This window comes from Colossoma macropomum, unplaced genomic scaffold (assembly GCF_904425465.1).
Source record: "Colossoma macropomum unplaced genomic scaffold, Colossoma_macropomum, whole genome shotgun sequence".
NCBI lineage: Eukaryota > Metazoa > Chordata > Actinopteri > Characiformes > Serrasalmidae > Colossoma > Colossoma macropomum.
Window position 1 is genome coordinate 26,305,132 of NW_023494785.1, and position 13,599 is coordinate 26,318,730.

At 39.8% G+C, this 13,599-nt stretch overlaps 1 protein-coding gene across 1 annotated transcript; it reads left to right on the forward strand.

The window, feature by feature from the left end:
• The first annotated feature begins 5,528 nt into the window (after positions 1-5,528).
• Positions 5,529-12,347, forward strand: LOC118814484 (neuronal pentraxin-1). The gene is made up of 5 exons (XM_036580114.1): positions 5,529-6,248; positions 9,800-10,256; positions 11,030-11,280; positions 11,380-11,559; positions 12,138-12,347. Exons 1-5 carry the CDS (start codon positions 5,529-5,531, stop codon positions 12,345-12,347), a joined length of 1,818 nt encoding a protein of 605 aa, XP_036436007.1.
• Positions 12,348-13,599: the final 1,252 nt, after the last annotated feature.

Here is a 13,599-nt window from a genome sequence, read left to right on the forward strand (position 1 = left end):
GAAGAGCTACACAAATAAAACATAACTGATCACAGTAACAAAACAAAACATTCATAAACTCTTAAGAGAAAAGATTACTTCCTAATAATTAAGGGGCCTTCAAGTTACTTCTTGCACAAGTGTAAATAAATAAGATGAATTTATGAGAATTCCTTTTTAAGACATATGACACTTGGATTAACACTTTCTATAGGACAATCTTTCTCAACTAACTGTCAGTTGAAGTAAGGGAGGATGGGAGGAGACATAGGAGAGAAGAGAGAGAGACAGAGAGAGAGAGATGAATTAAAGCATTCCTCTGGATTAGGTCTCTCCCAAGCTGTCGGGCAACTGAGACAGACTGAACTACCTCACGCTAACGGGACAGATTCTCACAAAGGACACAGGACTCTTTCAGGTATACATCATCCTTCCTTTCAACACTACACAAATTAACGGTTAGGTCTTACATTGATATGTAACACATTCACCCAAAAGATGCTGAAGTCTTTTCACTGATGAGTGCTGAGTAAGTAATGTGAGGCGTGTTAGCAGTGGCAGTGGTATTCATTGCTGGAGTTGATGAGTGTGGAGCAGGTTTTTCTTTTTCTTTCTTTTTGTCGTAATTGAGCTTGAACATTGAATATATCCTTAAGCATCTTCATTAGCTAAATATACGAGTGGTTGCTGGGTATGATTGTGAGTCATGCTATTATTATGTTATTATTATCTTCGTGTTATTAAGAGCTTATGCGTGTCAGGGTTTGGCTTGACATTAAACTGTGTGCAGTGTTTGTGTTTGAAGTGGACATTAAGTTTTTTAAAACAATTTTTTTTAAGACCTTCTTCAAATATAGTCCGGTCACTACAGAAAAGGTGGAGAGGCCTCTTTCTGTCATTATGCTTTTAAACTGTGGAACTCAATTGTACCTTTTATAAGGCGGCCAAGCTTGGTACACACTTGGTACACACTTTTGAGACACAATTTTTTTTATTTTAATTTTCTTAAATTTAGCTTATAATTCAGTTTCTGCCTATCTTTTTGTATTTATTGTTTTCATTTGATTTATGTCAGTGCTTCTTGTGATTTTACATTAACACTCCTAACTTATTATAACTTATTATAACTTATGGTTACTAAACAGTACTTAACTGTAATTTCTTCTATAACTGTTGAACTTTATCATTTGTCTGTAAAGCATTTTGAGCTGCCACTGGTATTCAAATTGTTCTATAAGTAGTGTTATTTATTAATAAAGTTATTATTATTACAAGAGATTTGAATGGAGAATTCCCAATAACAGTATAATTAGGTCTAATATTTCACTTGAGTCAGAATCCAGAAATATACTAGAGTTCCACGAGGTGGGAAACTGAAAAATGTCTTTGTGTGGTGGCTATGCTGTCAGCTTGTGAGTCTGTGCTTATCATCATTTTGCTTTAATTCCAGCTGCTAAGTTCTTGCCTTGGAAGCTTTCTGCTGGTTATTCATACTCATTTGTTTTGAGTGCAATTATCTGAAGTTATTTTCCAAGACCTGACATGATAAAATATGTTAAATACATAAATAAATATGTAATAATTAGAAATGAAATTATCTGATATTCAGAAATTACCACAAATCAGCTGAAATTATAAAAACAATATCAGAAATAAGCAGAATCGATGTGAAAATTATCTGAAATGGTCACAAACATCTAAAACTATCAAAAATGATCAGGCAGGACCGGCCCCTTCCGTTGTTTGGAAAATGAAGGGTCGACTAAGCGGATTGTCACCCTGGAGTAAACAATAGGAGCTGTAGATGTCATTACAATCAGTCTGTCCTGCTTCTGACCGATATATGGAAAAGAAGGACAAGCACGCACACTGAAATAGAATTCACCGCAATTTTTTACATGCAGATAAAAAAATACACGTGCCTGCACAAAAATTCTATACTGTACAAGATCCTAACCAGTTAGGACATTTCTTAAAAAGCCTCAGTGCTTTTTTCTTTTAAGAACGGACACTTCACTGAGCTAATTACTGTCCTAATCCACCTGTCAGTAACGCTCACGTTCAGAGCCAGACCATCTGCCTCTTTGGACTGAGCTCAGTAGCTTCAGCAGAAAAGGCTGTAAAGCTGTGAGGACTGTCCAAAACAGTGATCACATTAAGAGGCCAGATCAGGAAGGAAGATCAACCAAGATAAACTCAGAAGTGAGAGACTGGGGGTCGAAACTAGCCCTGACACTCTTCACTGCCTCAGCCATCTGTCTCTCTAACGCCTCAGCAATATGGATGTCATTCCCAAGTAGTTTAACACACAGATATGCAAGTTGTTTACACATATGTAAGGATGTGGGGTTGTACGTATGACCCATATATATAAAACATTCATGGTCAAATTACATTTTGTTAATGTTCTGAAAATAAGATAAAACATGCGCTTCAGGGAACAAAATAAATATGGCAATTTTCCACAAAATTTAGTGCACAATTTCCATCTATTTATTCTACTTAATTTAACATATTGGAAAAAAACAAAACATAAAATATAAAATGTTCCATAACTTTTGTACAGGCAACATTTTATCTTTTGATTTTCCAATTTGATAAATTCAGCAGTAATTGTGCATTGAAATGCGCAGAAGTGTGTTCTCTGTAGAGGATGTGTAACTTATTTTCACTTAGAAAACCAACAAAACATGGTATTTGACCAGAGGTGCCCAGACTCTTGCATACATCTGTCTATAAGCAGGGGTCAACACTGCATACTGACTGATGCCACTGGCCAAAACATTTCACTTTTCGGTCAGCAAAAATGCAGAGCCTTCTTTGGAGATTTTCTCTTTTCTCTTTTCTTTTATCTCTTTTGTCTCTTAGATTTTCTCGTTTTTTTCTCTTTTAACAAACCACCAGACCAGTTGAATTTTCACACATTCACAAATAGCTACCATTAATAACAAAACCTCTACTTTTCACCCTCCTGTGTGAGATCTAGAGCCTGTTTAGTTGGACACAGAACTAACTGCATCGAATCAGATTTTGCTGGAGTTCACTGACTGTAACCACTGCAACAGCTAACGTGATAGCAATTTTCTTATCCATGTTAAATTTGTAATAAATATTATCTTTATCAGAACGATAACTGACAGGATTTGCTGAAGCATGTTGGTTAACTGTAAATACATCATATATGCACTAAACATGTTTCTATGGTTCTGGCCTAAGTCTAACCCTAAGTCTAACCTTATCCCAATGTTAGGACAATTTTGTCATATACATACGTACACAAAGGAGGGGTGGAAGCGTTGGACACACTGTAAGATTAAGATTGTATGTAAATATTCTATTATGTTCTCCTTCTTATAACCATATTGGCAAAAGTACAGTAAAATACTGTAATGCTTCTTGAGAGTTACTTTTGATAGTTCAGGCTTTGATCTGCAGGTGACCAGCTGGGTTGACACACATGATGTCCATCAAAACTGTCAAGACACTAAAGGTCACTGTAGCTTTTCTATCAAGATTCAAGATGATCTGGACAGGTGTATTATATCAAAGTTTGGGTTTTTTTTAAAGGATGTTAAAATATGTGAGAGTTGCACATGGACTGCAGAATAACATAAAGGCCAGCACATCTGCCACGACTGTCAGATTTCCTGTGAATTACTTGTAAATTGTCGCACATTATACATTAAAGAAACATCATCTCATACAGTCTATGTATATAATGCAGACAAAATACTGTGATAATACAATGTTTATTTGACAGCATCTTCCTTTAAATACCCAACCTTTTTAAAAATAAATTCTGATCTATGACCTATGAAAGAAAGTGGAAACAGAAGGTCATGAGGTGGACATTTTTCGCCCCATGGGTAAGTGGGTGTGCAATCTTAATCCCTTCGTCAAATGTTAATTTGTTTTTCTCTTTTCACCCAATTTCATGTTCAAGAACACAGAGTTCAGTGACAACCTTTTAAACTGTTAATGCAGCCACAATCGTTCTGTTTATAGTACCTTAAACTTCTTGCTCGCGTGGCGTAGGCCCTGAAGATGTTGTTCAAATCCTCAATCCATCTATCCTTTAGCTAATTAATCTTTAAATCCAATTAATATGCCACATGTATGCGCTTGTAAGCATTTAAGCATACAAATAAAGGAGGCCTAGTCGTAGCAGGCCGCCCGAAGGATCTTGTGTTCTTTTGGCTCACGTCACATTTATTTATCTAAGTACAAAGCTGATGTTCAATCATGTATGGACAAATTTCAGACTTCAACTTGGCTACTACTACTATATTTAGCTATGCAATATAAATTTTGTCCATTTTTATAGATAACATATGTCATAAAACACATATGAACATATTTGAGGCATGCATCTAATGATTTAAGCATGTAGTTTGCACAATGATAACTGGTTATGTATTACCTTCTATTACTTGTTAGCTACATTAGCTAAAATTGATATAACTGATAAATGGGCCTGCAGTATTGAACAGAAAATTCCACAACTGAGACTCAAAGCAAGAGGCAGAGCAACAGCAAATCAGTAAAAGCTTTTGAATCTGGGCCAGCTGAAGGACAGCCAGAGGCTAAGAGTCCACACAAACACAGATAATCACATCCTAATCGTTTGGGAGACCCTTGATGACGCAGCCTATTAGGAGAGCGCCTGACGTACAAGCACACACCTAACATACACTTTTATCATAGGTGGCTGTAATCATTTTAATGCCCTGAGGGGGTCATCAGTGTTGGCTTAGTTGCTTATTCAATGGCATTTGACATTTTACCCTGGTTATACTTTACACACTGTGCCCTGTACATTTAGTTTGCGCTGTGGACAATGTAGGCTGTGTTTGCAATGCCCTTTGTGACAAATTCCCAGTACATGCAAGTGTAATAATAAATGAAATGATTCTAAATGATTGTTACCATGGGTCTTGTTTTTATTCTGAGAGAAAGGGAGAAAAACAAAGCTGACAGAAAGCATGGTTGCATGATGGATCTTTAGCGGATTTAGGTTTAAGGCAGAGGTCTTACTGTCTGCCCTTCTTTATCTGTCTGTCTGACAGCTAAAGGCTGTAACATACATTGAGCTTAATGTCCTTAGACAGAGAGAGAGAGGGAGAGAGTCTTCCTTACAGATTATCAGCACTTTGTTTCAGTGTATGCACATTTTCTAAGTCACTTTGGAAAAAAGCGCCTACTAAATTAATAAATGTGGATTTCAACCCTCTGTCTTTGCAGGTGTTTTGTATTGTTGAGAGCTGTTCTAAGGATTACCTGCACACACACACCAGTTTGACTGCAGTAGCTGACCTCAGACGGGAGAAAAGTGAATGAACTGTGAAAAACAGAGAGGTTCATCTGTAATGTCTGTCCTGTTGATTTTCTCTGTGCACTGAAGTCATTTTGACAAAAGAAGTTGGACAATGTTTTTTTCTTAATTAATATACTTGCAAACTTCAGCCCTCATGTGGCCAACCACTTAATTGGGGTCTCTCTGTGCCTTTTTGCGTCCATATCTTTGACAAGCACTCACTCCACACCTCAAAATGAAGCTCACTCACTCAATGTTCATCCCTCGAATTCGACTTCAGAGAAGCACGGATGCATGGACCACTCTTCTCATTCTCTATGTGCTGCTCCTTCTTTCAGAGTGTGCTGGGAGTGGTATGCCAGGTTCAGAGCACACTGAATACCTTTCACACCCTCGTTTCATATGCACCCCCATTCCAGCCGATGCTGACCCCGCCTGCTTCCCCTCTGGGGCTGTCCCAGGAGCAGGTGGGCCAAGCATGAATGGGCATCACAGCGGGCACCACAGCGGGCCAGGTATGAGCGGCAGTGCCTGGTGGGGCATGTCAGAAGAGGCCAAGGCCACGATCCTGCACTTGCGGGAGAGCCTGGTGCAGCAGAAGGAAACAATCTTGGACCAGAGAGAAACCATCCGTGAGTTGACTGCCAAGCTGACCCTATGCCAGGGCTTCGGGACCACCCTGGGAACCCACGATAGTGATCACCACCACGTGCCTCCTCACCTGGCACATCACACCTACCCCCCCATGCCTGACAGTGGGCATCATGGCTATGCTCCTGATAGTGGTCACCACGGCACCCATGCCACAGAGCCCAGCCACTATGGGCATCACCGGGGAAAGGCAGCGCTGGGTGATAAGCACACCACCAGCGATCTGACCCCTTCACCCTCATCCACTCCAGAACAGATGGGAAGAATGCTGATGGCTCTTAAGGAGAGGCTGGAGAATCTGCAGGTGAGAGAGAAAAAGAAAAAAAACAAACCAGAGATTATGTTATGGAACTATTTATACTATATTATATTTTTCCAAACTCAGCAAAAGAAAATTTTAAGTTCTCTGTAGAGGATGTGTCAACAAAAGATTTGCATATGACTGTATATCACTGGCTACATAATGAGGTTCAACTGCCTTATAGGTCCACTATACATAGTAGGGGAAGGAATCTTGGTACCTCATACCTGGATTTGATTTTCAATAAGTAGGGCAGGGTGCAATTATAAAACAATTCTTGATGCATTCTAGAACTGACAGTCTGATTTTTTTTATTTATCAAGAGCAAGTAGTGTTAGCATAGTTAATTTAAATATAGCTTATACTTTGCATTAAGGTGCCTGTCTCACCCAATAAGTTTAACTAAAATCAATATAAAATAAATATTTAGAGAACTGCAAGATATGTCTAACCATTTCATAAGCTTTTTCATTTTTGTTGCTCAGATAGTTGTAAATACATGCAATGATTCACCTGAAACAAAAAAGCATTTTTCAGCAAAATTAAGCAGAATACAACAACATAATTCAGTAGACAGTGGGGGAAAGTGGATAACTGGGCATTGTAAAACGATGCAAAATTCAAAATTCAAAAAGAGTCTTGCCCCAGAAAATGTCACGGATAATGTTAGACTGAAAAACTGAATACACTGCTACTGAAGATTTAAAAGAGAATGTTTTTTTTCCCTGGAACTGCTTATTGTCTGGCTTTGCCTTAACATAATTTGTAAGCTTTTCTTTGAAAAGCTTTTGTGAATGAGTCTGTGCACTTTGCAGTCAGAAGAGATGACTGGTTTTCTTTCATAGCTATACTTCAAAACTGGAACTCTGGACCAATACTAAACATTTTGAAGAGTAAATATGGACTGTTGTAGATCAAATTCATGTTTAGTACATTTACTGATTAAAGTAAATATATTTTTTTCTTCAAAACTGACAATATTAGTGCTTTTCATTGAGTTCAGGTTAGGTGAAAGAGACCACTGTGGATGTGTTGTCATTTTGTAGTCAGCGTCTTGCTCAAATAAGGGTCTCCAGGTTTAAGCTGTTTTTTTTCTCTATGGGAAAATGAATGAAGTTTAAAAAAAACAATGAAATACATGTAATAAACAAAAATAACATATGTTTTATCCTTTTTACATTTACATTATAAGGCCATTAAGTGGTGAAAATACCAATGTAGCCAAGTGCTAACACTCTTAAGACTGACAACCTTTGCAAAATATCCCACGCAGAAAGTGGTAGTTCACTGGCTATGGGAGTAGACTAAACACTGAGCAGCTAATGTTATTATATAATTTTATTAAAGTTCAGTGGTACATTTACTTTCGTGCAAATTCAGTGCAAGAGGACTGGCTTGTTTGTACTACACATGAAGCATTATTTGTATTTTGACTGCTAAATGACCTTTTAAATCAGAGGATCATGGAACATTTTTGCTTTAGAAAAAACAAAATGCATGGAGCACTTTTGTTCATCACAGCGTATAGCAGCAATTTTCGAAAACACCATTCATTTTTCCATAGGCAAAACCAACTTAGACCTAGAATTGCTTATTTGTGCATGATACTGACCACAAAATGACACTTCAGAAGTCTCTGGGGTATGAGTTCATTAATACTCACTGTGTCAGACTGATCTCAAACACCTTTCCAGAATGCCAGTACTGACAACATTCACACCTAGATTTACATCACTCTCCCTGTCTTTCCATCTCCATTAGTCTCTCTCTGTGCCTCATCATCTCAGCTTCAGTAAAACTCTTACCTTTGTATTTCTACTCTCACTCCACTGCTCTTCTCTCTCTCTCTCTCTCTCTCTCTCTCTCTCTCTCTCTCTCTCTCTCTCTCTCTCTCTTCCTCTGCTGTAACGTGTTGTAGCTAGGTGGACATATGTGAGTGCCAGTGGGGGGTCAGCTGATGAAGATCACAGTCGATTAGTGTGATCACTTCTGAAGACCCCGTAATCAGGGCAAAGAAGTGGATTAGCTAAGAGAGAGGACAACACAGGGGAAAACACTGACATTACAAATACATGATGTGTAATTAATGCTAATTAAGAGTAATTAACACTTTGCATTACACATCTGCATTTGATTAATCCTATTCATACCTTACACAGCAGATATGGTAATAACAAATCACATGATATTAATGACAGGTTTGTATCTTCTTTAAAACATATCACTCAATCACTCATGTTGTTAGTTCATAGTGCTCTAATAGACTGCAGGACTGTTGTTGAGGGCAGCATTGCATCAGACCCTGTCCGCCCTGCTCCTGTACAGATGGTTCCTGGAGATGAGGAGGGGTCAAGTGCCAGGCATGGTGGGGTGGCGGATGGGTGGATAGAGTTGGCAGGGTTAGTGCAGCTGGATGGCACAGTGGGTAATGTTGGCACGGTGGGCAATGTGCCGATGCAGAGGATAGGAATGAAAACTGACTGGCACCATTCTGAGCGTTGAGAGAAGCCGAAGGCCAGACAGACACTGCAACTACTGCTGTAATAAACAAATAGCAGCTATAAATCCACCTGAACTAATTACTGGTAAGAGCCTGAGTCATAACAACCATGGATCTCAGAGAAGGACTGCTTTTTCTGGATCAGTAATGCTCACATGCTCACAGCGCAATTGGTGAAGAAGGTGGAAGATCTGAATAGAACTGCATATATATTTTAAAGTAATAGTTTGGTAAATTAAATATACACAACTTTAGTTTTGCACTGGGTCTACAAGGTTAGTAATGGAAATTGGGGGGAGTCTTGGGCTGGAGGTTAGGGAACCAGCCTTGGGAACCAGCCTTGGATCCCCTGAGCTGACAGGACATGACTGAAGTGCTCTTGAGCAAGGCACCTAACCCCCAACTGCTCCCTGGGCACTGTGGATAGGGCTGCCCACAGCTCTGGGCATGCATGCTCACTGACCCCTAGTGTGTGTGCATTCACTAGTGTGTATGTGGGTGTTTCACTGCACAGATGGGTTAAATGCAGAGGTGAATTTTCCCGTCGTGGGACAAATATAAGTGTAACTTTGTGCCTAACTTTGGAAGCTAGTACCCCACCAATTATCATCTTGTAAACCACATGCATTTGAGTGAAACCATGGGAAAATGTAATTTAATGCCAAAAGTAATTTCAATTAGACTTGCTTTTGTGGTTTCTGATACTGTATGGCATACCGATAACTATAAAAATTGACAAAAGTGCAGACAAAAATCAGGCCTCAGAACAGTTGCTTCTCCTGTTTTTGGACACTGTTTTTTTTTTTTGGTCTACTGTTTTGTCTTGGCTGATCAACTACATTTGGGGTGAGGGAAAAACTGTGTGAATTAATTTGCTCATTGGATTGTCACTTTAACACAGGTAATTGTAAATGATGGTCATTGTTCAGAGTAAAAGGTCAAACAGAAATAAAGGCAAGAAAGGGGGTTTTGATGGTCCTGGTGCTTAATATCATCCTTTCCATCCACACTGTTGTGAATTTGATTATGAATTGCGGGATTCTTGTGTTGGCAGACACGAAACACCTCTACCACCTACTCCAGCTCGCTGAAAGACCTGCTGCAGCGCAAGATCGCCGCTCTAGAGCAGCAGATGCTGCACCACACCACCTCACTCTCCAGCAGCAACCACCATGACAACGCCGAGGATGACGGCGACGATCACCACAGTGACCATCACGACGACAGTGGTCATGAGACCCACAGCGACGACCATGAGCACCATGTCGAAGACCACGAACACCATGATGGGCAAAACCACGATGACCACCACCATGACGACAGCCAAGACCATCATGACAGCAGCTACGACGATGTTCACCTTGCCAATGGAGAGCACGAAGACAGCCACCACGATAACGAGGCCACTGGTCACAGCTACCCAAGGATGTCCTACCATTCACAAGGCCACAGCGGGCAGAGCAAGCTGGATGCAGTGCTGAACCACCTCACACACAGGCTCTCGGAGACAGGTGGACAAACATGCACACACACACACACACACACACACACACATACACACACACACACATACATATACACACACAATAGACAAACAAATACAAATAGACATAAGGACTTTCAAATGTAACACATATTTTGTTTCGATTTAAAAACATGATTAATATCTTGGTTAGAAAAATAAAGTTAGAAGAACACTAGGTTTGGTTCCTGACTTCTTGCTGCACTCCAGCCATCGCATGGATTTGTTCATTTCCATCAACAGGTCAACTTAATTTAAAGAAGGACTGATCAGCCAATCTAGATATTGGATGATAACTGTAAAATACTGGAATTCCTTGTACAGAGCTTGGGAAATGGTGCTAACACTCTCCTGTGTATGAAATGTTAATTTGTTTACATGCGTTTATTATAACGGTAGTTTTTAATGGACAAATACATTTTACTGCCAAGACAAATGGCTTTACATATCAATTTCATAGATGCCTAAGATGCAGTACTGTATATATGTAAAACCATACACTAGGGCAAGACTAGAAATCCTCCCAGAGAAAAGCTTACATTTTAAACCAATAATAAAAATGCATTAATGCATTGCTTTGAGATTTCATGGTGCACTGAATTGCTTAATCACAGGTCACATATTTACAACCATAAAAGTGATAATAATGTAATATAATAATGTTAGTTAGAAATGGCATATGTAATTCCTGGTATGTTGGAGGGCCCCTGAAATCATATAGGGCTTTCCCCACTTATGGTGCTGGTTATTTCCCCACCTCAGGTTTGAGGAAGAACGGCAAGGCTACTGGAGGTTTCCAGATCGGATTCCCCATGCGCACCAACTACATGTACGGACGAGTGAAGAGAACGCTGCTGCATGAGATTTTTGCTCTGACGCTATGCCTGTGGATGAAAGGAGGGGCAGGACCAGGACTAGGAACACCATTCTCCTACTCAGTCCCAGGACAGGCCAATGAACTGGTACTGATAGAGTGGGGGAACAATCCAATGGAGCTGCTAATCAACGACAGGGTGAGAGAGAGAGAGAGAGAGAGAGAGAGAGAGAGAGAGGAGATGTATATACTTTATGTGTATAAACCAAATCTATATGTGTGTGGTGTGTTTGTGTAGGCAGTGACCTTACCGCTCTCACTGAGTGATGGCAAATGGCACCATGTGTGTGTGACGTGGTCGACACGAGACGGACTGTGGGAGGCATATCAGGATGGAGTGAAGAGAGGATCTGGGGAAAACCTCTCAGCCTGGCACCCAATCAAACCTGGAGGAGTGTTTATACTGGGACAGGAACAGGTAACACAGACACACCCATTCTATTTATCTTGTATCTACACTCATTGTCGATTTTATCAAGGCTACATACCATCTAGTTGCACCTCGTAGTTACATAATAATGTAATGTATGTAATGTAACGTAATACAGAGTGTAGCCCATCCATTTCTCTGCATAATTCATTATTTGCTTCTGCAATCATCAATGGTCAGGGCCACCACAGAACCACCACAGTGCAGATATTATTTGAGTGGTGGATCATTTTCAGCACTGCAATGACACTGATATGGTGGTTGTGGGTGTGTGTATGTGTGTGTGTGTGTGTGTGTGTGTGTGTGTGTGTGTGCATGCTGGTACGAGTGGATTAGACACAGCAGACACACCACTTACTGTCCAATCTGTTAGACACACACCTGCCTTGTTGACCCACCATGTAGATGTAAAGAAAGATCCAATATCTCATCTGTTGCTGCAGAGATTGTTAAATATATACATAAAAAATATATACATATATACATATATAGTCAGGCAGTTATGTACACACATGTACACACACCTGTGGTCTTACCCCTACTTTTTCTATTTCTGGGTGTTGTAGGACACGCTGGGCGGCCGGTTTGATGCTACTCAGGCATTTGTGGGGGAGATCTCAGACCTGCAGCTGTGGTCTCATGTCCTCACACCTCACGACATCTACAGCCTGGCATCCTGCGGGGGTCACATGACTGGTGACATCATTGCATGGGAGGAGTCGGTGGTGGAGCTGCATGGCGGGGTCACGAAATACCCCTTCGACCCCTGCCACTGAGGTCATGACATTTAAAAAAAAACATGACTAGTATTACAGAATATAAGCTGGTGGACTTTTGTTATAAAGTATATTTGAGTATCAGCTAAGTATAATAAAACAACCGTCATGAATTATGGACAGTGGTGGAAACACAACAAACCTCAATACTCCCATTTCAAGTAAATGGCCTTCTGTTACAATAACCTACATAACCTTCAACCAACCAGGGAGAAGTTCACAAACACACCCTGGGTCATGAGGATGGTTAAGTGCATTCCTCTTGGGCACAAAGACAGTGGTCATGGGGAAGGCTAGGCTATTAAAAGCTGTGGGGCAGAACCATCACCTTCCGCATTCCTGGTCAACCTGGCAATAAACCATCATCTATTCCACGGACATATGTGTTGCATGGATAGTACCAGTCGTCAGGCGTTTGGACACACCTACTCATGAAGGGAGTTTTTTTTTACTGTTTTAAAATCATGGTGAAGACAGCAGAACGACGAAACAGCAGTTATGGAATTCCATGATGAAAAAAATGTTAAATAAATCAAAACCCTCTGATATTTTGAAATTCTTTAAAGTAGCCATAATATGCCTTGATGCAGATTAACACGCTCTTGGCATTATCTAAGGAGCTTCAGGAGGTGCCACGTCTTGAAGTTCCATAAACATTTATTGGGAGTCACAAAAAAGCTTACATTTAAAATGGTTGTTTTGGAAATATTTTCATACACATGCATTGATTATTACTGCCTACATTTCAAACACATTTCACATTTAAACAGAAGTTATTAGCACAAAATATGTAAGATTATACATACTAATTCAAACAAGTGTGTCCAAACTTTTGACTGGTGCTATAGGTTTGTATGTGAATATAAGGTTTTGTCTGTGAATATCATTTTCTTTCTTATTGTGTATGATGTATATGTGCGTCTAGTTCTGGATGGTGCTTGATCGTCGCTGAATGAGAGAACAAGGTTAGATAGTTAGGATGTTTTGGAGGCAGGTGAGGTGTTTGGGCAGGAAACCATTTTAAGGTAACTGACCCAGGCTTGGGTGAGTGAATTCTAAAGTAATGTAGATGTTGCCTTCCTAAAATAGATGAAAAGTAAATGAAAGTGTCTTCGAATGAGGAAACACTAAAAGATACAGCAATACCAAAGAACTGATAGACATAATGTTAAGAGTAGATTATGGTTTGGCCAATGTCACTTAACATCATGAATTTCTATATAAAATCAACAGTCTTCCTAAAGAAACAAAC